Source organism: Perissodus microlepis, chromosome 5, assembly GCF_051167445.1.
Source record: "Perissodus microlepis isolate ML-2025 ecotype Zambia chromosome 5, ASM5116744v1, whole genome shotgun sequence".
NCBI lineage: Eukaryota > Metazoa > Chordata > Actinopteri > Cichliformes > Cichlidae > Perissodus > Perissodus microlepis.
The window spans coordinates 14,917,000-14,939,207 of NC_140465.1; the positions used below are offsets into that span (position 1 = coordinate 14,917,000).

Consider the following 22,208-nt stretch of genomic DNA (forward strand, 5'->3'; position numbering starts at 1 on the left):
GAACATAGAAGAACAAGTACAATATTCCACTTTATAAAATTAATTATATTACGATTTTTTTCACTATTGCAAAAGTCTTTTTCTCTGGTTTTAATGTGCACCAGTGTTTTAAAGGGTAATTCAAGACGGGCTCGTACTAAATGATTTGTGAGTTTGTCAAAACATTCTGTAATAGAGCTCAAGTGAACAGGCCATGAAATACCTTTTATATGATAAATTTATGAGATAAGAAGCGGGATTAAAAATTCTGGCTGAAGCAGCCGGGATAGCGTTGGGGTCTGTTGTCAGCAAATTAAAAATATGTGAAGAACTTGCAAGTCTTCCCTATAATTAAATGATACTCCAGGGATGCGGAGGATTTACGGAATATAAAACAGAGCAGAACACTTTTTCTGGATCCTGACTGGGGTGTTCAGAGACATGGGATGGATTCCTGGCTCAATAAGATTAAAATGTAAAATGATAAAGGCAGTGGAGTCATCTGCTTAATTTGACAGAACAAATAAATAAGTAAAAGATGGGGTAAATAGCACAGTTGTTGCTGATTTGTCGGCTGCATATCCATTATGTGACTCTCCCTTTCCACCACATCCCAAAGGTGCTCAGTTGGATTGAAATCTGGACACTCTGGAGGCTGTTTGTGCAAAATGAACGCATTGTCATATTAAGAATCTAGTCTGAGATGATATGAGCTTTGTGACACTGCATGTTATCCTACAGAAAGAAGCAATCAGACAATTTGTACAAAAACAAAATACATCATCAGCAATAATGCTCAGTTGGTGCCAAGTAGTCCAAAATACTCCAAAAACATATCCCCCACAGTGACTCTACCATCGGAATTTTGCAGCAGAAATCAAGACATTAGACCAGAGAATGTTTCGCCAGTCTTCTATTGTCCTATACTGGTGAGCGCGTGTGATTTGTAGCTCGCTTCCTGTTCTTAGCTGATGGAAGTGGCACCTGATGTGGTGTTCTGCTGCTGTAGCTATATCCTCTTCTGCATACCTCGGTTGTAACAACAGATCATTTGAGTTACTGTTGTCTATTATTATTCAGACAAGATCCCCGTGCCAACAACAGTCACTCCATATACAAAGTCACTTGTATCACCTTTCTTCACTGATGCTCAGTTTGAACATGGTGCATTGAGTTGCTGTCTGCCTTGGCTAAACAGATGCTTGCATTTGCAGTTGAGCAGTGTCTCTAATAAAGTGTCCACTTGTTATATACCCAAAAAAAAAAAACTGACAACAAAAAAAGTTTGGGGCAACTGAGAAACTTTGGAAAAAAAAAAAAAAAAAAAAAAAACTTTATTAATTTAACAAGCATACAAAACAACAAATCATTTTCTTCAAACTACCAATGCAGTTTCAGTGCAATTCCAAAATATACATTTTCAGCAGGGCATGTTAATCAAAGTTATTCACATCCAGACACAGCCATTTAAATAGTTCTTCTGATTATCATTTGACAATTGTCCTAGCCAGAGGAAGCTCACGAGTAATACCTTCTTGAGGTAAAACTGCACACATTCAGTCTTTAAATGTACAAAACAAAGCACTACACAATTAAATATTAAATACAGAAACAAACATAAGTACTACAGCACAAAACAAAACAAGCAGTTGTAAACAAATTTTGTAAACAAAAAAACCCTAAAGTAAGTATGTGGTGATAGATATTTGGTTTGTGGATATAATAAATACCTAGCTGATGCACTGTATGGTATCCACACAGACAGTATTTGGTGTGAAAGTGTGACAGACTGTCAGTTATAATTTTTAAAAGGTGATAGATGTGGAAAATACAGAAAAAGTTTCCTCGTTTATGGGTGTATTTCCACAACTAAAGGCTATAGCATAGACAAACAGAGGCCAGTTAAACATTTAAAAAAGCTGCTTCCTTTCTTCTCCTCTTCCTTCACCTAAGAAGTGGGACATTCAACATTTGCTCATTTTTTCCTTTTTCAAAATAATGTTCACCGGCAACACAGGAAGTTGTCAATCATCCACAGAAACATTGTTACTTTAAGACAGGATCATAGTATTAGCAGGGCACAGCAGTGAAACAATAACAAGAGCTTAAGGATGGCACTGCGAAAAAGAGGCTTTGAGTTGAGTCTGTTGTGAATGGAGGATTTTGTAGCTTGCTGAGTAAATGGCCTGGTCACTCAGTGACAGGTTACTATACAGCAACAGCCCAGAGGTTACAGTTTAACAGAGGTTCATTTCAGTAAGGCTAAAATTTTCAATTTTGGGAGCTTTGTAGCACTGGTTTAAGCATCATTTCAAACAGCTCACAAAAAAAAAGTCAAAGGCTTTTCTATAAATCAGGCGCCACATGAAGTAATTATCTTTCTAGACTAGGAGGCAACCTGTAAGTTAAACACTGATATGTCCCATGATTCTTTGGAGTTCACTTTTTCCATCTCCTCAGTTGCTACCGGTATGCTGCTACATAAAAAGTGAACAGTTGTGCAACAGAAACAGAGCTAGGACGCTCGCACCCATTTGAGCTCATGTTTTCACGATCTTGCTTCATGATCGGCATCCTTTTTTTTTTTTAAATTGTCACAAATGTAAGCGTTTGTTTATATTGAGCTATTTATTGTTTGAGCTCTGGGTGAATACTCCACTCAGCTGCTCCACAGGCTTGTGTGAAAGCACAACCCATTCATAGGTTAGTAAGTTAGTAAGGAACACTGCTACAGTCAGACTCAGCTGGGAGTTAAACACTTAAATGCTGCTATCACAAGTGTAGCAAACACTATTTCAGCATCTCAAAATCCACCAATGACAGAAGAGCAGATTGTGAGGTAACCTAAATTAAATATGCCCTTTACAACCAAGGAACATAAATAGATACATCACTCTGTAATTGTGCTATTTCTTCAATATGAGGGATTCAAAAAGAACTCAAAGTTTCAGTTAGCGCCTTTTCATTAATTTGACAGCATCTGAGCATGTTAGCTTTTAACTATAATAACTTTTAAGCAAAAGTCGTGACAGTAATTTTTCCGGGTAGAAAAAATTTGTGTCACATTCGACATGGCGTAAATCTGAATGCATGCCTCTGCTGCATCTGTGCGAGTTGAGTATCTCACGAGTTGATCCCAATAAGACAGAAATATTCTTGTATGATGCTTTTTTTGCCATTCTTAATTCATAAGAAAGCTCTTTTTTCTTTACGCATCAATAGCTGCTGCCAATAATTTGACATATCACTCAAAATATTACAAACACACGTTTGTCTCTTTGTCAGTCCCCTTAGTATATCTTAATAAAACCGTGAGGAACATGAACGTAAAAGTCACCCATGTCTGAAGAACAGAATGCTGTCACTTTAACATTTTAATGTCTCATATCTGAAAAGGCCTCCAGAGATTAAAAGATTACCGTTAATAGAAGTTTTACTTATTACAGCACATTCAACATAAAGATAAGTGCTATTAAAAAAGGATATAGGTAAATTCCAGACCTCCTACCCAGAAAAATCTGATGGTGTTAATGGTGTGAAAAAGCACAGCATTCACTGGTATGTACCATTAATTAATCACACCACACCCAACTTTTCATAAGGCTGATCAAAACAATGAGCTCTGAAAAGCAGAACACACTAGATTATGGAGTCTAGCTGTCTGTTATTTTCAATTTAATTCAGCTGCATGTTTTTTTTTTGTTTTGTTTTTTTGTTAAAATAATAGCACACAAATTTACAAAAATGAGAGAAAGACCGAAAAGAATGTGTGAATGTGCGTGTCTGTGCTTTTAACAGTGAAAAGTGATCAGGAAAGGCATGGTCACAGGTTAAAGGGTAATTAAAACACTCAATTACGAGCACCAAAAGCTTCCCCTGTACCGCTCTCTTTGGGTTTAAACCTTCCAGTATTTACAGCCACACACCAAATCACTAATGTCAAGGCAGGTGTTCTCTGCCAGCTTATAGTGGGAAAACACCTGCTGTGACACCACTTTTTTTTCCAGGTAGGGTCATAAGTGAACAATGGTTTAATCTTTCAGCCCACACAGAGTAGTACAGCAGGATTGCTGGTCCCATGTAACTGGGTGTTCATTTACCCTTTTGGTTCCTCTTCTTTTGTCTCATCCCAGCATGGATTATACACTTTTTTTCTTTTTTTAAATCTCCACCTCTCAAAAGCTGGCACTCCAGGTCTCTCACATTGTCCATATCCCACTCTACCTAATACACTCCTCCTCTGATGGGCTTTCTGATTCTTCATTCTCGCTGTCATCTAGCTCGGGAAGATCTCCCCAAAGGAGCAGATTAAGGCCTGCAGACACATGTGAAGGGGACTTATGAAGTCTTATGTACACATCTCATGGACTATGCAATTGCATAGCATTTCAGTTTTATCAAAGGTGAGTTTATACTGACCCGTTGAATCCAGTCTGTTGAGAGTAGAAACAGCATCGCTATTGAACATCCAGAAGTGGCCGTTGTTACAGGAGAGCAGGCAGGGTTTGCAGGGGGCTACAACGTGATAGCCCACAACATTTCCACTAAAAGAGGGAGGGAGCGAGGATAAAGAAGAAACGTGAGTCAGCTATTTGCTGGGGGCACTTCTGAAAAGTGCCAACACTACTAGTGAGTTTCCATTATCTAACACATGTTTGTGTTTGCCCTGTGTACAATAACAAAAGCCCATGAACACAAATGAAACTCTATAAAGGTTCACTGTTTACTGTACTGTGCTGTGCTGTAAATATGATTTAAAATTAATATGTGCAGACATAACTGGCAATGGCTTTAATATTTATTTAACTGACATTTTTAAGTTAAAACAAGTATTTTCCGGTATCATTTGATCACTTGTGCTAAAGTGTATACAAGTGATATTGTGCTAAAGTGTATAAATTGTAATGTCGCTTTTCAAGCACTACCTAATGTTTAGTATAGCAACAGGCTCAAAAATAAAATAATCAGCATATAAACTTACAGTTGACAGGCCCGACAATTTGTACAGATATGTGTACATATGCAACTACCTGTTTGGTGTCCTTTTTATGAATATCAACAGATTATGTTTCCAAAGTAAACACAGCAAAGACGAAAAGGAATAATATAATATAATATATACCATTTGAGACATGCGATGTCTCTCAGTTTGCATTTACAGCTTTCAGTGGAGTAGCAGCTGGCCACAAAGTCAACAGTTCTGCGGGAAGGGTTCGTGCAAGGAGACACAAACACACCCATTAAAGGACAAAAAACAACAACAACAACACACACACTCATTTTATATTGTCATACAACAAACCCTATTAATTATAACGGCAGTTTGGCCAGAGCATTGTGTATCTCCTCCCATCGGTTAAGCAGACAGACATCACTTTGCCACAGTTTTGTCAAGTGCAACTTGCCTTGGAAACCGACATAAACAAAAACTAGCAGCACTACTAAGAAAATTAGCTCTTACCTATTGGGAGGTATGTCAGTGGAAAACAGCTCGACCTCGGTGTCTGCAAGTAGCACTGCCTTCATGCCTCTCGTGCAGAGCAGGCTGTCACAAAATATGCAGTTCACCTGGGTCACACACTTGTTTTTAAAATTAGCGTTTGAAGTAGACATTGTTGTTTTGCTAAATGCGGACTTCGCACTTTTTTTCACGTTCTTTCTGCCTCCGGACAGCAAACGCAGAAAGGGAAAAAAGAACCAGACACTGAGAATTCTCACTAACCGTTCACTTCGGTTTAATAAAGCTGTAAATTAACTTTGCAAGCGTCAACGCTAGCTCCAATGTCCTTGTGCAAACGTTAGCCTTTCCCTAACGATAAAACGGAAGGCAGCTAACGTTAGCTTGTGAAACGAACATACGGAGGGATATATATATATATATATATTCTCGCGAAACCCGCTCTATATGTATAAAACAAGCTGTACTGTTAATTAATCCACGACATCGAGGAACAACTGGCCTGTTTTCACGGCTTACTGGGCATCCATTCATGTACTTAACAGCTAACTAAATAGCTGTCAGCTTTGTTTACAACTTCCTGGTATTTAACGGGACTTCCTTAAACTATCTTTAAAAGACCCCATACGCTATTTTGATTGGATGTACACTTTATATTAACCAACGCTATTGGTCAGATTCACTACGGATTCTGAATGCGATTGGGTAAAAATTCAAGTTGACGAACCCTGATTCAAAATTCTGAAAAGAGCTGATTGGTGGACTTGGATGTCGTTCACGTGTGACCGTTTGACCAATCGTGGTGGAGTGGTAGGTATGAGGCGGGGTCGTAGTTTAGTCAGTGTAAAAGAAAAAGAAAGTTGACGTAGTAATAGGCTGAAGATGGAATGCATTTTAATATATGTATACAGGTATTCTGTTCTTATAAAGGCTGACTTTATGAATGAATGTATGTATGTATTCACAACTAGCGTGTTACAGTTTAAGGGTTAGAATTTATATCCATTTACGCTAATGTTCATAGCTGAATAAAGCACGGGGCTCTCTTACTTCAGCCACATTTTCAGTGGCCTTCTCCTAAATAGTGAGGTGTTCCTCTACCAACACATTTAAACTAAGCTCACCTAGGCAAATAAATACCCGTCGGTCCTGCAGCATGCAAGCTAAAGGCTTGCTGTAGCAGATGTAGTTGTATGTACTCAAACGTGAATGTGTGCATCCATGCCTGTCCTGCGCACTGGGGGCTGACCAGCAGCCAGCCCCTCCATCTCTCCACTTGGTTTCCTCTTTCTCACTTCAGGAGGTGGGTGGTGGAAGAGAGGGCAGCACTTTAGTTTAGACAAGCACACGGGCAGCAGTGAGATCGAGATTCGCTCGGGGCAAGTAACAAAAGAAAAAACTTTCCAAAGTGCTGAGTAAGAAGTTAATCGGGTTTTTTTCGTAAAGGGAATGACTCTCCTTTTTCATGAAGCTGTTGGCACCATTACTCTTGAGGAGGCGGTGAGGCGCGGCGTCGGGAAGGAGCACACAGCAGCAGCAGCGCCAAACTCACAATGCGCCCTGAGTGAGCAGAGGCAGGGAGACAATACTTATCCACGGGAACACTGAAGAGCTGTAAATATCTCATTTTGGCTGTTTTGTTTCTTTTTTCCTTTTTTGAAAAACCGGCTCCAGATTGACAATCCTTCCATCTACGGCTGATTTGTTGAATTATTAAGAGAAATTTGACTTTACTGCGAGGACAAGTGGTTGATCTCCAAACTCAGCCATGACGTCTCCAGCGAAATTCCGAAAGGACAAGGAGATCGTGGCCGAATATGAGACTCAAGTTAAAGGTAAAACTTTTCAAAGCCCCTCAGATGTTTTCATGCAGCACAACCCGGAGAGATTTAGCGTTAAATCTGTGCTTACTTTACTGCGTGCTGTGTTTGATCTGACTTGGCGTAATGCATCCCATTTTTTTCTGTCACCCTCACCTCTCCTATCCTACCCTATCCTATCAGGCGTAAAGGACAGACTTGCCTTTGCATTTCACCAACCATTCGAGAAGGTTGTCATTGTGCAGACGTGGCGGATCACTTTTTGTGTGTATAAATAATGGCAATCATAAATGGTACATGATGCGTGCCCCCAAGCGTGTGATCGCTCTCCTTTAGGGCAACGCGCCGATGGCCAACAAAAGGCGAAAGGAAACGCTCACAAATTAGAGGTGTCGTCCAGATGTGGTCTCACCGCGGCCTCCTATCAAAGCATACGTTAAGGTGATGTGTGTATGTTTGCGTAGAGGACCCACAGGGCTGAGGTTTCAACACTGCACAAGGCAGGGCGTTTTCTTTCCCCTTCTGTGTCTCCTGCGTGTCTGTGCTGCTGCTGTGCACCGGCACCGCTCGCTCATGCGTTAAACGCAGACTGCAATTAAATGATCGATTTGTGCCCTGGCTTGTTCATCGATCGCAGTTCATCGGTGCAGCTTCTGCCGGTGATCAAGGACACGAGAGGGCTGGGAGAGCAGATTGTAGCTGTTAGGAAGGATCGTTTGAGTTGTTAACTAGTCGCTAGCTGATTGTTGTGTTTGTTGATTTTTTTTTCCTGTCATCAGGCAGTCACACTGGATCCAGCACCCACTGTCACTCAGAGTGACAGTGCTTATGAGATCTTGGGGGGTGAGGTGTTGTGTGGTATGTATTTGAGGCTGGAGAGGGAAGGAACAGGCTCAGAGGTACCAGGAAGGGAAGGGGAGTGGGTGTTACAGCATGTTTGCACTGTTACTGCAGTGCCAGATGACTAGATAAGATGGGCCACTGCTTGGCTTATCCCCCAAAACCACCACCACCACCACGACTGCTTGATTCTTATTTCCATTTCGAAAGAAGACACCAGCCCACTTCACGCCCTTGCCTCTTTGCTGGCACCTCTCAGCACTCCTCTTCTGCCGAAGAAATTCCCCATGGCATTCTTTGACAAAGCTTGATAGTCAGTAAGGAACAAAATACTTTTGAAGCGTTATCGGAGATCACAAGGTTGTTAAACTGGAATTACTGGTGTCAATGCACATATGAGTGGCAAACACAAGGAAGAGCGCTTGTCGAGTGTCTCAGTGAGGTGTGGAGCAACGGAAAGCAGACAAAACACACCTTTGATGTCCCCGTTGGCATAGATTTAACAAGTTTATGGAACCTCAGGTCATTGAAGCTAGTCATCCATAAGCTGTTGTTTATTTGAGCAGTTGAACTGAGGTTTATTTTAGACCTCTCAAACCTTTCCTTTCAATATTCTTTATTTTATTTTTCTGACACTAAATCTGCAACAAATCCTGGCAGAGGTTTGATTTGGCGATGCACTAAAACAGGTATTTCTGGCATCTGAACAAAACACCAGAGTAATTCAGGGTAACCTGGCTCACAGTTAACCATTTCTTCCTTCTTTGCTTCATTTGAAAACTTTACCTGGCACCACAGTGGCATTAGCGCCGTTGTCTCTGTGTCCTTTTAGACTGCTGTTTATGCCCAGCGGCACGTGTAAAGACTTTCTGTCTGTGCTGTTTTGTGGGCACTGTCTGCTGGGTTTGTCAGACTGTGGACTTAATGTTTGCCCATCGACCCTCTGCATTGATTCCTCCTGTCACTTACCTCACTGCTCCCCATCCTATCTAGAATGAACTGATTATAGGGTAAACCTGTGCATCCTCATATCTATTTGAGGTGTGTGTGTGTGTAGAGATGCATCGAGATGCTGTCTCTTCTGTGACATTCCCAACAGCATGCCTTCACTACAGCCTGTCATTACCCTGTGCGCTGCTGCTAAAGACTCTCTTGTAGAAAGCATCAGGCAGCTCTCACTCTTTTTCTCTCTCTGTTTGCTAACGCGTGTCTGTCTTGTTTCCCAAATCTTCGCTAGATCCGCTCTACACATTTCAGTCCTGCTAGCCAAGAAGGGCTCATGCGTACCTGCATGACTCTGCTATTATCAGGCAGAAGGGATAGACTTTACATGTCGCAGCCATGCACTGCAGCATCATGGGGAAAATGAATTTAAATCCTCCCCAGATGACATTCATGAAGCTCTGCAGCAAGAGAGGGAGAGGCATGAATGCTCACGCTCTCACTGATGAGTGTGCTTGACAGTGTTTGTCAAGCACACGGTGAATGGATTTCTGCTGATTATTCTGGCTTATTAGCTACTATAAATTTGTGTTTGTGGCCTGTGGTTTATTGTGTCTACAGACTGGTCACACTTCTGCAGTATTGTCATACATACATACAATAATCATCTGTGCCATCATACTGTGTTCTAGCACAGTTGTTACTTGGTGGAAATAGAGACGGTATCCACGTGTTATGTAGTTTTAGTATTCCATGCAACATTAGGCAGTATTGGGCAGAAAAAGATGAAAAATCATCAAAAGCTCTGGTGAGATTTTGAGATTATTTGTCCCTTTTATATGGCTCAGTGTTTTAAAGCTTAAAATACACGCAGTAACTGGTGACTGTTTGACTTTTACAGATGGAAAATACTTGTATTTGACATTATGATTTGTAATCCTCTGTATTCTTTTGATTACCAAAAAATGATGTTGTGACTCGATACCACAGGCACGGCGATGTCAGTGGACGTGGTCACCTCATCTGTTGACAGCGTGCCTGAATAAGGTTTTAAATGCACACCGGCGCTCGAATGCTGTCATCTCTTTGTCTTTGTTATTTCACACAGACAGAGTCCTGATATTCTAATATTGGATTCTGGCTGATGAAAGGAATTTTCCTACTTGGTTTGGAAGAGGGTGTGTGTGTGTATATAAGTGCCTGAAGAGAGGCACACACACACACACACACACACACACACACACACACACACACACACACACACACACACAGACAGATGTGCTGAGAAGTAAGACAGACAGAAAGAGAATCAGGAATGAAGAAAGAGGAAGAGAAAATACGACATATTTGCAGAGGGATAGAGAGGTTATGACTTCAGAGTATTGAGTTTTTTGGGAACCAAATAAAATAGCTGTGACTATTCGCCAGCACTTTAAGTAGATCTTTCTATTGTAATTTAAAAAATCCACACGTGTTTGCAGGCAGGTAAACGAGGGTTAGGGTGAAAGCCTGTAAATGTGTGTCGAACAAACACTACAGAGCAACTTCCTATATTCCAGTGGCAGCCTTTAATATCAGGAGCAAGAAATATTTTAGTGGAAAATTAAGGTGTGCCGAGTCTTTTAACAGATGTTTCATTTTTCAAATGCATTTTGGCTCAGCCCTTAAGCAGCTGTCGGTGTTTTACACATCTGGGAATGTTAATAACTATCTGCCTTTGTTGCCACTGATCAATTTTGATTGGCCGTGGTGTTTTTGTGGTCTGCTGGAAAAAAAATACAAAAAGTGTACGAGTGGCCATTCAATTTGACGTCGAACTGAATAACTGTTGTTGAGTTTTAGAGTAAATACTGAGAGACCCATTTAAAGAAACAGTATCCTTACTTTACTCTTTTCCTAGCAGGCTAATAAGCTCAGTCATCTCTGCAAGTGTGATGTGCGTCTGTCTACGTGTACATATAAACTGCGTGTTTACGGTTGCCAGAGAAACATATGATTTAGGATAAATGGCTGCTTTCACTAGCACACAATAGGAAAGGTGGTGTCACAGCAAGAGGTTTTGTCTGCATGACTGTGGCTCTCTGTCTTTGTTTTATGTGAGGTTCTGTGCTTGGCCTGTATTTCTCTTTGTGACTCCATTGTCGTTGAGTGATGTTTATTTGAAGAGAAGGTGCAGTGTGGAGATCTCTGTTTTGTCTTTATCGATGTTAAGGGGCAGAAGGAAAAGTGAAACGACACTTGAAACACTGACCCACTTTTGCAATGGCTTTCATATCAAATGGTTTGTACTATGAACCAGGAATCAGGGTTAAGCTCTTAACTACTGCTTACTGACCAGTCAAGTTTAGTTGAAGGTCTTGCAAACCATAGTAAGACACCGTAGGCCTTTTAGCGAATGTCTCCACCTTTTGGCTGTACTGCAGGAACATCAGGTCTAGATTCTTAAATGGTATGAACTTGCTGGAAAGCCAACATTTCAAACATTTAATTGTTCTATATGTCACATTTATTTTGTGGCATGGAAAGTGGAAAATGGAGAGTTCCAAGTTCTTTAGGCTACTGGACTTATAAAAGATAGTTAAAGTCTACTTATGGTTTTAAATAATGTTTTTTTCCTCAAATCTGTTATTTCAGTTGATAAACTGAGTCTGAAATGGTTATTATGTGTTACAAGAACATGTCTAGGTGTCATATCAGTTTAACAATAAACAAAATTATAACCTGTTGCTTAATGACAGGGAAGTGATAGCAATAATCTATTAACTCAGTCTGTGGGTTTTGGTGCTGTTTTCCTCATATATAGTTTGCTCTTCTTTTGGCTCCTCATTCCTAGATTCTGAAAGCCTGGGTTTACTCATTGACCTTATAACCAGTGTCATTTGACCACTTGGCGTGACTGTGGTTAAGTTTAGTTAAGTCAGATGATGAAAAGATATCCTGGTTGTGTTGAACTTGTTTGCAGCACAGGCCCTGTTTGTGGGTGTGTGGTTGTGAGGACGAGAAAAAGCTTCATGTGTGTGATCTTTTTAACAACGTCTGGCTAACTAGAGCTTGACTGCATTGACTTAGTGGTGCAATTATCAACCGTGAGTCAGTCACACAAGTCTCTGTCATTATTTGGCGTATCCTGTGTCAGTGTTTTTGTGTGTGTGTGTTTATTTATCAGTGTGTGTTGGTATAATGGGGCAGAGGAGGGGGGCCTTGGATTTGAATGTTGTATTGTAAGCTGACTAAAAATGCTGACAGAGCTTAAAATAATCACTCAGGAAGGATATTTGTGTGCAACTTAGGTTTCGGAGGCAGGGACACACAGGGATCATACAGGAGTGTGTGAAGCTTCCTGTTTGGACCCATGGCTTTGTGTTTGGGCAAAGGAAACAATGTCTTTCATGCACACACACATGCTGTGACCGCGATTCGTGCGTGAGGGTCGTTTTCCCTGCAGTTACCGTATTTGCCTTTCATCATATAAAAGAACGGAGAGAAAGATTTTTAAAAACAAGTTTATATATATATATATATATATATATATATATATATATATATATATATATATGTATATGTATATGTATATATATATATATATAAACTTGTTTTTAAAAATGTATATATATGTATGTATGTATGTATATATATATATATATATATATATATATATATATATATATATATATATATATATATATATATGTATGTATATATATATATATATGTATGTATATGTATGTATATATATATATATGTATGTATATATATATATATATGTATATATATATATGTATATATATATATATGTATATATATATATATATACATATATATATATACATATATACATATATATATATACATATATACTGTGTTTATATATATATATCTATATATATCTATATATATATGTATATATATATATATATATATATATATATATATATATATATATATATATATATATATATATATATATATCTCCTCAGTTCTCTTTCCAAAGTCACAATAGAACAATGTGTTCCAAACCACGTGTCCCACTGTCCTTTCAGTTCTGTGTGTGTGTGGGACAGTGTGCAGTAGCAGTTGTCTTGTGCCATGTCAGCGGCAGACATAACATGGCTGAAAAATCGCATTGATTTTCTGTTCCCGTTTGCTTGTCTGCTTCCCCATTCTTCACTATTCAGTATGACAATTTACTGTGAGGCTCCTGCGGCACCTGAGAGAAAACACACAGCATTAAATTGACTAACTCTGTAAGTGCTGATCTGGCCTCCTTCAGTGCAGACACACACAAATGTAAACACAGTAAGTGAGTGTTTTGTTGCGATGTGGACCAAGATGTCTCACCGACGACGCAGTCGATTGCTGAGAGATAAAAGAGGAATGTCTGTTTCTTACCTGGTGCAGTAGCAGATCTAAGATGTGACAGCTAATTAATGTCTGTGACAGAGAGATGATGACATGTACGGTGCTTTAAAGTGAATGATAAACACAAGAAATAAAATAGCTGTTAGAGGGGCCAAGTGGGTAAGGACAGAGGTCATCTAGTCATCTAGATGACTGCTGTTCACTACTGCCAGATGTTCCAGATGCAAGGATTGGGCAACAGATGTTGTGTTTGCCCTGGTTGGCTACTCCCCACAGTTTGGCTGATACCCCCTATACAAGGCCAACAGTGCTGAGGCATGCTGTGATTGGCTGAAATCTTCCCTCCCTCTTTTCAGGTGCCTCTGCCTTTTTTTTTTTTTTTTTGAAGAGCTGCTTGTGTGTGTGTGTGTGAGTGTGCACGTGTTTTTGCATGTGTGTGTTTGGGTGCACCTGAACTTAATTTGTTTGTCTGGTCAATATGTTGCCTCGTTTGTGACATTTTGAAACATGTGGAAGCTATTTGTTCATGCAGAACACACACACACACACACACACACAGATGAAGCCTTGCAGACTTTGTTGTTACCTGCTGTAGATTTTGTTTTTGCATAATTTCAACTGTAGCATTCCACCCAGACAGTTGGTTTTTGTAAGCTGATGAAGCTGAACAGTGTTGTGTTGGAGAAGTTACTACTTGCCTATGTTTGTGCATGTGCAGGCAATACGTTTCAAATCTTTTTTTTAATATTGATCTGCTTTGTTTTTTTTTATTGCTGTATCATATATTTCCAAGAACCTCAACAGATAAACTTTCTGTAGATAAAATAACCAGATGGAAGCGCTTGATTGTGGCTGATACTGAAATTACTAGATATGCAATCGGTGTCGAATCATACTTCATTACAAACCAGTAATGACATAAATCTGTCTTTTTAAAACCAGAGATATGGAGTAGATGGTTACCTTAGAATAAAACAGCTGGCATATATCAGTTGCAATAAAAGATTTCCGCAAATATCTGCTTCATCTTTTCTACAGATGTGCTGCTGGTAGTGGTGCCTAAGCTGGAATAAGTTCCTAACATTTCTTTAAAAAACAAAACAAAACACAGTCACAAAAAGACATATTTAAACACAACTATTTCATGATGAGCTTATTTGTACAGACTTGAAACGGTGCAACATCGCATAATCATTCCTCTGTAAACAATCTAACCCCTGAGGTATGATAGCAATGATAAAGCTACAGGTATAATTCCACTTTGCAAAGCAAGAAAAGTTATATATCTTATCATTTGTCTTTTTTGTTTAATTTTATAAAAGCAAAATAAAAAACAAGCCTCAGATAAGCAAGCTTTTCCTAACGAGAATGCCCAGGAAGGACCTTGATGAAGGAGATTCAGTAAACAGGAGCCAGAACAACATTTCATTTTGTAATTATTTTTCAACCAGGATGCAACATCTTGACATTCAAACAATGATTACTGTGGGTCAGAATGTTTGCTTGTGTACACGCTCTGAAGCAAAAGGCTCTTTTCAGTATTTATCAGTTTGCTAAAGGTTTTTTTTTTTTATTATTATTTGCTCTCCATCCACCCATCTGTCCATTTTCTTTCACTCAACCAATTCAAGGTCATGTAGAGGCTGAAACCTTTGCCACCTGTTATAGGGCAAAAACCCTGGCCTTTTTGCAGGGTTTTTTTTGTCTCTAAATAATCAAAATCTAGAGGAAAAAGGCCAGACATGTTCCCCAGAGCCCAAGTTAATCCAAGTAATTGTTAATTTTTGCATAAAAGAACAAAATCGAGTCAAACCAAGTTCTTGATTACAGATGTTTGTAGAATCACATCAGCCAGTGTGAATGTGCATGTTACCCAAGCACCTTTGAGGTATTGACCTCTGTTTGGGTGCCTCTTTGCAGGCTTACTTTCTTTAGCTGCCACACATGGCACTAGCAGAGCAGTCAATAACAGCCCCCCCAACACACACACCTTTTTTCCAAATTGTACTTCAATTGTACTTCCAGTTTTCACAAGTTTCACAAGACCACTGTGAAAACTACCACTCCCAAAGGCAAATGTTTAGCCCCCCCCCTTAAATTATTTTGCTCTCCTTGCTCTTTCTCATGATGTTTGTCAGCAGTGATGAAATTTTCAATTTTCAACACACACCTCCTATGGCAGCTTAAACCTATAATCATCACTTTATGATTACAGCACACAGACTGTGCGTGCATGAGCCTCACTACCGGACACTGACTCACAACCAGCTGAGAGAGCGAGAGAAAGAGAGAGAGGATGTGTGTGTGTGACCATCTTTAAGAACAGAGGGATCTATATAAAGCTGAGCATGCAAAAGACAAAGCCCGCTCATATCCTCTATAAAACAATCGATTGGGGGGGAAGAGACATCCAGCTGTAAATAAATAGGAGGGAGGCAGAAAGAAAGGAGAGAAAACACAACAGTAGGTTGGATAACACTCTCAAGGGATGCTAGAGGAAACAGGTTGTGTTTGAACAGCTCTCATACTAACCAGAGAGCAGGAGAAGAAAAAAGCAAGGGTTCTAACCGTGGAGGGGGAAAAAAGGAGCAGGGCTGGGAAGAAGGAGAATTAGGTGAAAGAAGAGGAGGAGGGATCTGCATGAGGAGGGCTGAATAGCAAAGGATTGTGAAGGAAAAAAGTGAAGAAACCCCACTAGACTGTAAGATCCATCTGCTTACCTCAATAAGCGTGTGTGTCTAGTATGCACACTTATTAGCCTTTTCACTCCCCATCTCCATATCTCTTGCCTCTCCTTCCCCCTCCATCAGCAGCTTTTCTCAGCACGTAGGCAGAGTTGGTTGCTAGGGTTACTGAATTGCCCCCATTTTTCTAGGTTTGTGAGGAGCTGAGGGAAAATGTGAAAGAATAATGTAGATTTGCCTAGCCTGTAGGGTCTGGTTAATCAGGTTACTCCTATACACATACACACACGCTGGTTCCATTTTGAACCTTCAGACCTCAGTCCTTTCAGGGTTTTTTTTTCTCTTGCTTTGCATCCTTGTGCTTTGTGTTTTCTCTCTTCTGCTGCCTTTATTCCCTCTTTTCATTGCTCTCTTTCTGCATGGTGTTACTGCTGTTTCCTCATCTCCCTCTGGCTCCCTCTTCCCATCAGTTTTTTTTAAGCGGGGAAATTATTAAAGCCTGAGGTTGTGTTTTAAACCTGCATTAAGATCAAACACTGTAAATCGGTAGTAGTAGTAATAGGGGGTGGATGAGTTTTACAGGTACCAAGGAGAGAATTTCAGTATTGTGACAAGTGTCTGTGTGTTGGAACAGAGCAATCGCGGCACTTTGGCACTCGCCATTCGGGTTCACACCTCTCCTAATGCTGTTTTAATGAAGCCATTCATCACCTTTTCTCTCTGAAACTCCACACGCACACACGCACACACGAACACACTGATGCCCACACAAACATACACACACACACAGCCTCTTCCTCTCTCTTCTCTTCGGTATAACCGAGTGTGAGAACACAGAGTTCTTCCCCCTGCTATGTGAACCTGTTCTATTTTAGTTTTTCCCAGCGTCAGAGCTCCTCCGATGGAGATTAGTCCCCTCTTGTAGGCTTGTTTAAAGTGCTGATTCCTAGCTTTGGTTTAAATCTACTGTTGTGTGGGAATACTGTCGTTTTCTTTCCCACAGTGAATACATGCTTTTTTGCTGGCATCATGATAAAAAAAAATGTTTAGGGGGTAGGTTGCTGCTCTGAAGAGGGAGCATCCCCTGCTCTCTGATCCTTAGAACACAAAAAGCCAGCCCTCACATTTAGGCCCCTTGCACCACACTCAGACCATATGCACCACCTCTACAGGCAAACACTCGCTTTACTTAGACAGTGTTTTGGCTGAATGGCTCGCATTTTGACTTTATCTAGAGGTTACATTGAGGTTAGCTGGTTTTTTAGGAGCAGGAAATAGATGTGTCAATTAAACTCTGCCTTAAACTTTTATTGCATCAATGCGCGGTAACTCATTACAGAGGGCTCTGCTTTGCCGGCAAGAAAACATGGCTGCATGTGAGTAGGAAACAACCACAAAGGCTAAAGGCTCATTTGCTTTTTCTGCATGACACAGCGGGGGTCGATCTCTCCCACAGTCATCCGACCAATCTGGGAATGTAGCTCTGGTGCCCTCCGGGTTTGGTTAACATGTGTGACGTTTCTATAGCGAAACACTGTATGGGCAAAAAATACTGGAGTCTTAATCTTTGAATTCAGGTGTTTTCAGTCCCATTGACACAGGTGTATAAAAGCGCCCAGATATGCTGTCTGACTTTACACACAATTGTGAAAGAATGGGCTGTTGCAAAGAGTCCATTGAATTGGAGCGTTGTTCTGTAATAGGATGCCACTATTGCAACAAGTCACTTCATGAAATTTCCTCCCTCCAGCTGTAAGTGGTGTTACTGCAAAGTGGAAGAGTTCAGGAACCCGTGTGTCCCGGGCAAACAAATGTAAACCTTTGACCAGTCAAGTTTTTGAAAGTGGTCCAGCGTGGTTCAAACACACCTTCTAGGATGTGCATTGTTTAATCACTCTCCAGCCTTATTTCAGGTACACTCGTGGGGGTGTGGTTGTATTAACACCTCTGATTGCTTACCTTGCAGAATGCATCTATATATTTGTGTTAGTAAGACGTGTCGGTGCTGGTGCCAGGCCTGGAGTGGATGATCCACCCTAAAATGTGGTTTACCTTGAGTACACGTTGTCCTACAGCTGTCAGAGGCTAGAGGCAGAAGCACATATACCATACCTAAGGTCTGATATTTATCTGAATGCAGGAGCTGTAGCTGACTGTCACTGAGCATGGCCAGGGGGCAATACTCTGTGTGTACCTGTAAGAAGAGCTTGCTTATATGTGCTCTTCACGTGTTTAAGTGTGGCTGGCTGTAGGCTGTGGAGTACAGTTGATACAGACAATAATCGCATACACTGATTTGCCATTTGTATTGTTGACTTATGCAACCAGATGCCATTTAACACAAATGCCCTGCAATCATTTGACTGTGTAGCCACAGTCAGTTTTTTATTGATTCTGTGGTAGACGTGTGTTCGTTCAGGCTGGAGTTAGATGCTTTACATGACGGGGCTTGGGGGAAATGCAGCGTGTTTTGATGTATGGCTATGGGATTTGTTGAAAAACAATTTATGAACCATTATTTTTCCAAAACTGATTGTAGTTCATTTTTCACTCTTGTCAGACTAGATGTTATTTATATTTTAGTGCTGCTTTTTTCCCTTTGTAAGTGGTTTAAACAGGGTGGTTTGAAGAATCCCGCATCATAGTACAGTCAGGCGTGTTTTGAAGCTGCAGTGATGCAACTGCAAATTATTAGCCAGAAGAAAAATATCTGGGCCTGGGTCTAATTTAAAGAAAAATAGAAGAAGAACAACCCCCCCCAAAACATGCACATAAGTTAAAGCTAGTGACTTTGCCCTATTTTTGTTTATTAAAGGAGAAATATCCCCTCATGAAGAAAGTTGGAAGCAGCAGAATACTGAGTTAAAGTTTAAAGTGTAGGCAAGAACATGACTTGGATATTTTTAGGGGAAGCAATGACTGTCATATTGTCATTAAACAAGCATCGTAGGTGGTTAAAGTATGATGTGGTGACCCCTTCAGTATGCGCTGCTGTATTCCTCTATTGAGGCCTGTGATTGATAGTGAAGACTTTTTTGCTGGTATCGCTCTCCTTGTGCACCAGGCTCATAGTAGTGTGTAAAGACCATGTGCTCAGATTACCGCCTTCACCCATCCCCTGACCCTCCCACTGCTGCTTCCTCCCCCTTCACATTCCGACTCAGCCCATGTGCTTCAAACAGAGTGGAAACGGGAACATCCCACCCCTCATACGTGTGCACACACACTCATTCCTATTGTGCAGTGGCGCATGCAGGACAGGGGTTGGAGTGGGTCTCCATATAACTTTCCATACAGATAATATACCGTGTGTACTATAATAGAAGTTGTTTTTCACATGTATTACAGCCCTGAACTTGTCTAGACAGCACCTGGTGAAGTTGTACTTGGGAATGCAAACATCTGAATCAATCAGGCTGGACGTTATTGGTCTGCACTGACAGCTCTCTAGTACAAAGAGTGCATCGTGTCCGATTGAGCCCACGTGGGAGTAGAGCAGGTAACTGTCCTGAGAATTCACAGTGTTCACAGGTGTCATGCGTCCTGCCTCCTGTATCCTCTGCTTAGGTGTCACTCCTGACTAAATCCAAATGGAAGCAGTGAGGATCCCGAATACATGTAGAAGCTCTTGTGTTCTACATCTGAGAGATAATGCCTGGACCTGATTCTCTCAAGGTCTGTGATAATGGTTTATGTCTAAGAGACAGAAGTAGGGAGTCAGCTTCTGCTTGGATCTGTGCAAAACTGAAAATTGAGACCAGGAGGTTTAAAAAAAGCTATCTAAAAACCCAAACAAAACTCAGTAATGAAAAGCCCTGAAATTCTGGATGACAGAGATTTTGCCAAAGAAAACCTAAAGGCGGGGGGAAGATGAAGGATGTCCTTCAGCACAGAGAACCTTCCCATCAATCACTTCAGCACATTTGTGGCATAGCTGTTTGACACAAGCATGTTCTTGTGACCTCTATCCCTTTTCTCTTCTTCTTTTTCCCTCAGTAACTTGCTTCACCCACATCTCTTTGTTTTCTTTCTGTCTGAGGGCAGTGTTGCGTGGTAAAGGTTGCTGTCCATAACACATATCTACACAGGCATTCTCTGTAATGTAAAGGCTGAAGTGGGAGGCAGGCAAGTGACTCAGTGTGAGTGGGGCTCTTGTCATGTGTCGTTGGTATTCCCTCTAAAGAATGCAGAGGAGAGTTTCCCAGCCTGGAATGGTGGATTCCTTCTTGCTGAGTCTGAGTATGAATGTGGACCAAGAGGAGTCATTATGGTCGCGTCGCTTTGCACATTTATTGTACCGTTAGCTTTATCTTTTCTTTTTTTAAAGATCCTGTCGATAAATTGTGGCATCCCAGAAAGTTTTATGCAGACAGATGTGCATTAGGACTTAAGTGCTGGTTAATTTGGCAATAACTTTTAATAACCTAGGTTCAAGAGTTCACTTGAAAATGTGCCACCTAGATTGCCTATTTTGAGTATCCAAACCAACAAGTCACAACTGTTACAAGTATTGTATTATACAACCCCAACTGCAAAACAAAAGTTGGGATGTAATGTAAAATGTAATTAAAAACACAATCCAATGATTTGCAAATCTCTTAAACCTGTATTTTATTCATAAGAGAACAAATAAAACATATCTGAAGTCTAAACTGAGACATTTTACTATTCAATGAGAAATATGAGCTCAGTGTAAGAGTTTAAAAAAGAGCGTCTTTGAAAGGCAGAAACATGGGCAGACATTCAGAAATCTGTAAGATTGTATCCTTAAAATTGTGGCATAATTTCACAATAATGTTCCTAAGTGTAAAACTGCAAAGACTTTGAATGTGTCATTATCTACAGTACATATTCTCATCAAAAGATAGAACATGAAGAAATCTCTGTGCAAATGGCAAGGCTAAAAATCAAAATCAGACGAATGTGATCTTCGAGCTCTCAGGCTGCACTGCATTAAAAACAGGCGTGAGTGATTGTATCATAGAAATCACTGGAAGACCTCTAAATGAATCTAGTTCATGCAAAGACGAAGCCCTGTGTGGCCACTTTCCCATCTGGAAGGGCATTGTCAATGCTGAAAGACTTCTACAGGTTTTAGAGCAACGTACGCTCCCATCCAGGGAAGAGCTTGCATATTTCAGCAAGGTAATGCTAAACAGCAACCCAAGTGCTGAACTGAGCGTCCTGCAGTCCAAACATATCACTGAATGAAAACATTCAACGCATCATGAAGTGGAATCTACTACAAAGAAGACCAAAGGCTTATTGAGCAGCTAGAATCATATCATAGCGTTCATTTTTATTTGTATTTTACTCAGTGTCCCACTCTATTAGAACTGGGGTTGAATTTGCGTTATATTTTTATGGTATTCATTGGTTTCTTTGTTTAATTCTTAAATAATATTGATACTAAAAATAAAAAATCTAATCAAATCTGGACGTTAATGAGAAATGAACATGGCTGTATGGATGAACTCAACAGTGTTTCTCACCGTCTGTTCCTGATGCTGTACTTTTTAAAGACAGCTGAGAGTTATGTTAAATATACAAAAACTGTAGTTAATGAGCCATGACAGGCAACAGCATGTGGAAATCCAGTAAAACCAAGGAATAACAGGCGGGTACAATTTTTTTTGTGCGGTAAAGCCGCTATTGTATCACCACACAGCACGTTGACACTTACCACCCATTGTTCAGTGCCTTTGTTACCGAAAACAGCCAGGAAGCCTTACAGTATGTGTGAGTCAGGTCCCTGGCTGTATCCCTCTCCATTGTGTCCTGCTTTGCTGGTGATGACAATGATAGCCACTGTCCTCTGATTGAAATACATCGTCAACATAGCTTACATAGCTACATGGTCCATATGCACGCAGTGCAGCTGGCCTCAGCGCAGCTTCTACAGCAGCGAGGCCATTTTGAATTCATGAATTATTTAGTTGTTTCTTGTGCAAGAGGGAGAATGTGTCTGATTTCTAAAAAGGAGGGGGGGTGGAGGGCCTGTGATTCTCTCTTTCTCTCTCTTTTTTTCTTTTTTTGTGAAGGAGTAAGAAAAAGGGAGCTCTCCTCTGTAGTGAGTGAGGGAGGAGTGTGTGCCTGGTATCTGGGAGCTGAAGAGCCAGAACAGCA

The 22,208-nt window shown here is 40.5% G+C and overlaps 2 protein-coding genes across 2 annotated transcripts in view; one reads left to right on the top strand and one right to left on the bottom strand.

Annotated features, from left to right (window-relative positions):
* Positions 1-688: 688 nt before the first annotated feature.
* Positions 689-6,037, bottom strand: LOC146386890 (protein FAM72A). The gene is made up of 4 exons (XM_084928091.1): positions 5,441-6,037; positions 5,102-5,179; positions 4,399-4,523; positions 689-4,294 (listed from the first exon to the last, which is right to left on the bottom strand). Exons 1-4 carry the CDS (start codon positions 5,590-5,592, stop codon positions 4,200-4,202), a joined length of 450 nt encoding a protein of 149 aa, XP_084784217.1. The 5' UTR covers positions 5,593-6,037; the 3' UTR covers positions 689-4,199.
* Positions 6,038-6,728: 691 nt separating this feature from the next.
* The window catches only part of srgap2 (SLIT-ROBO Rho GTPase activating protein 2), a 56,805-nt gene continuing 41,325 nt past the window's right edge, over positions 6,729-22,208 (top strand). The window contains exon 1 of the mRNA XM_084928090.1: positions 6,729-7,272. Coding sequence (XP_084784216.1) covers positions 7,206-7,272 — 67 coding nt within the window. The 5' untranslated portion in view covers positions 6,729-7,205. The remainder of the gene's footprint in view (positions 7,273-22,208) is intronic.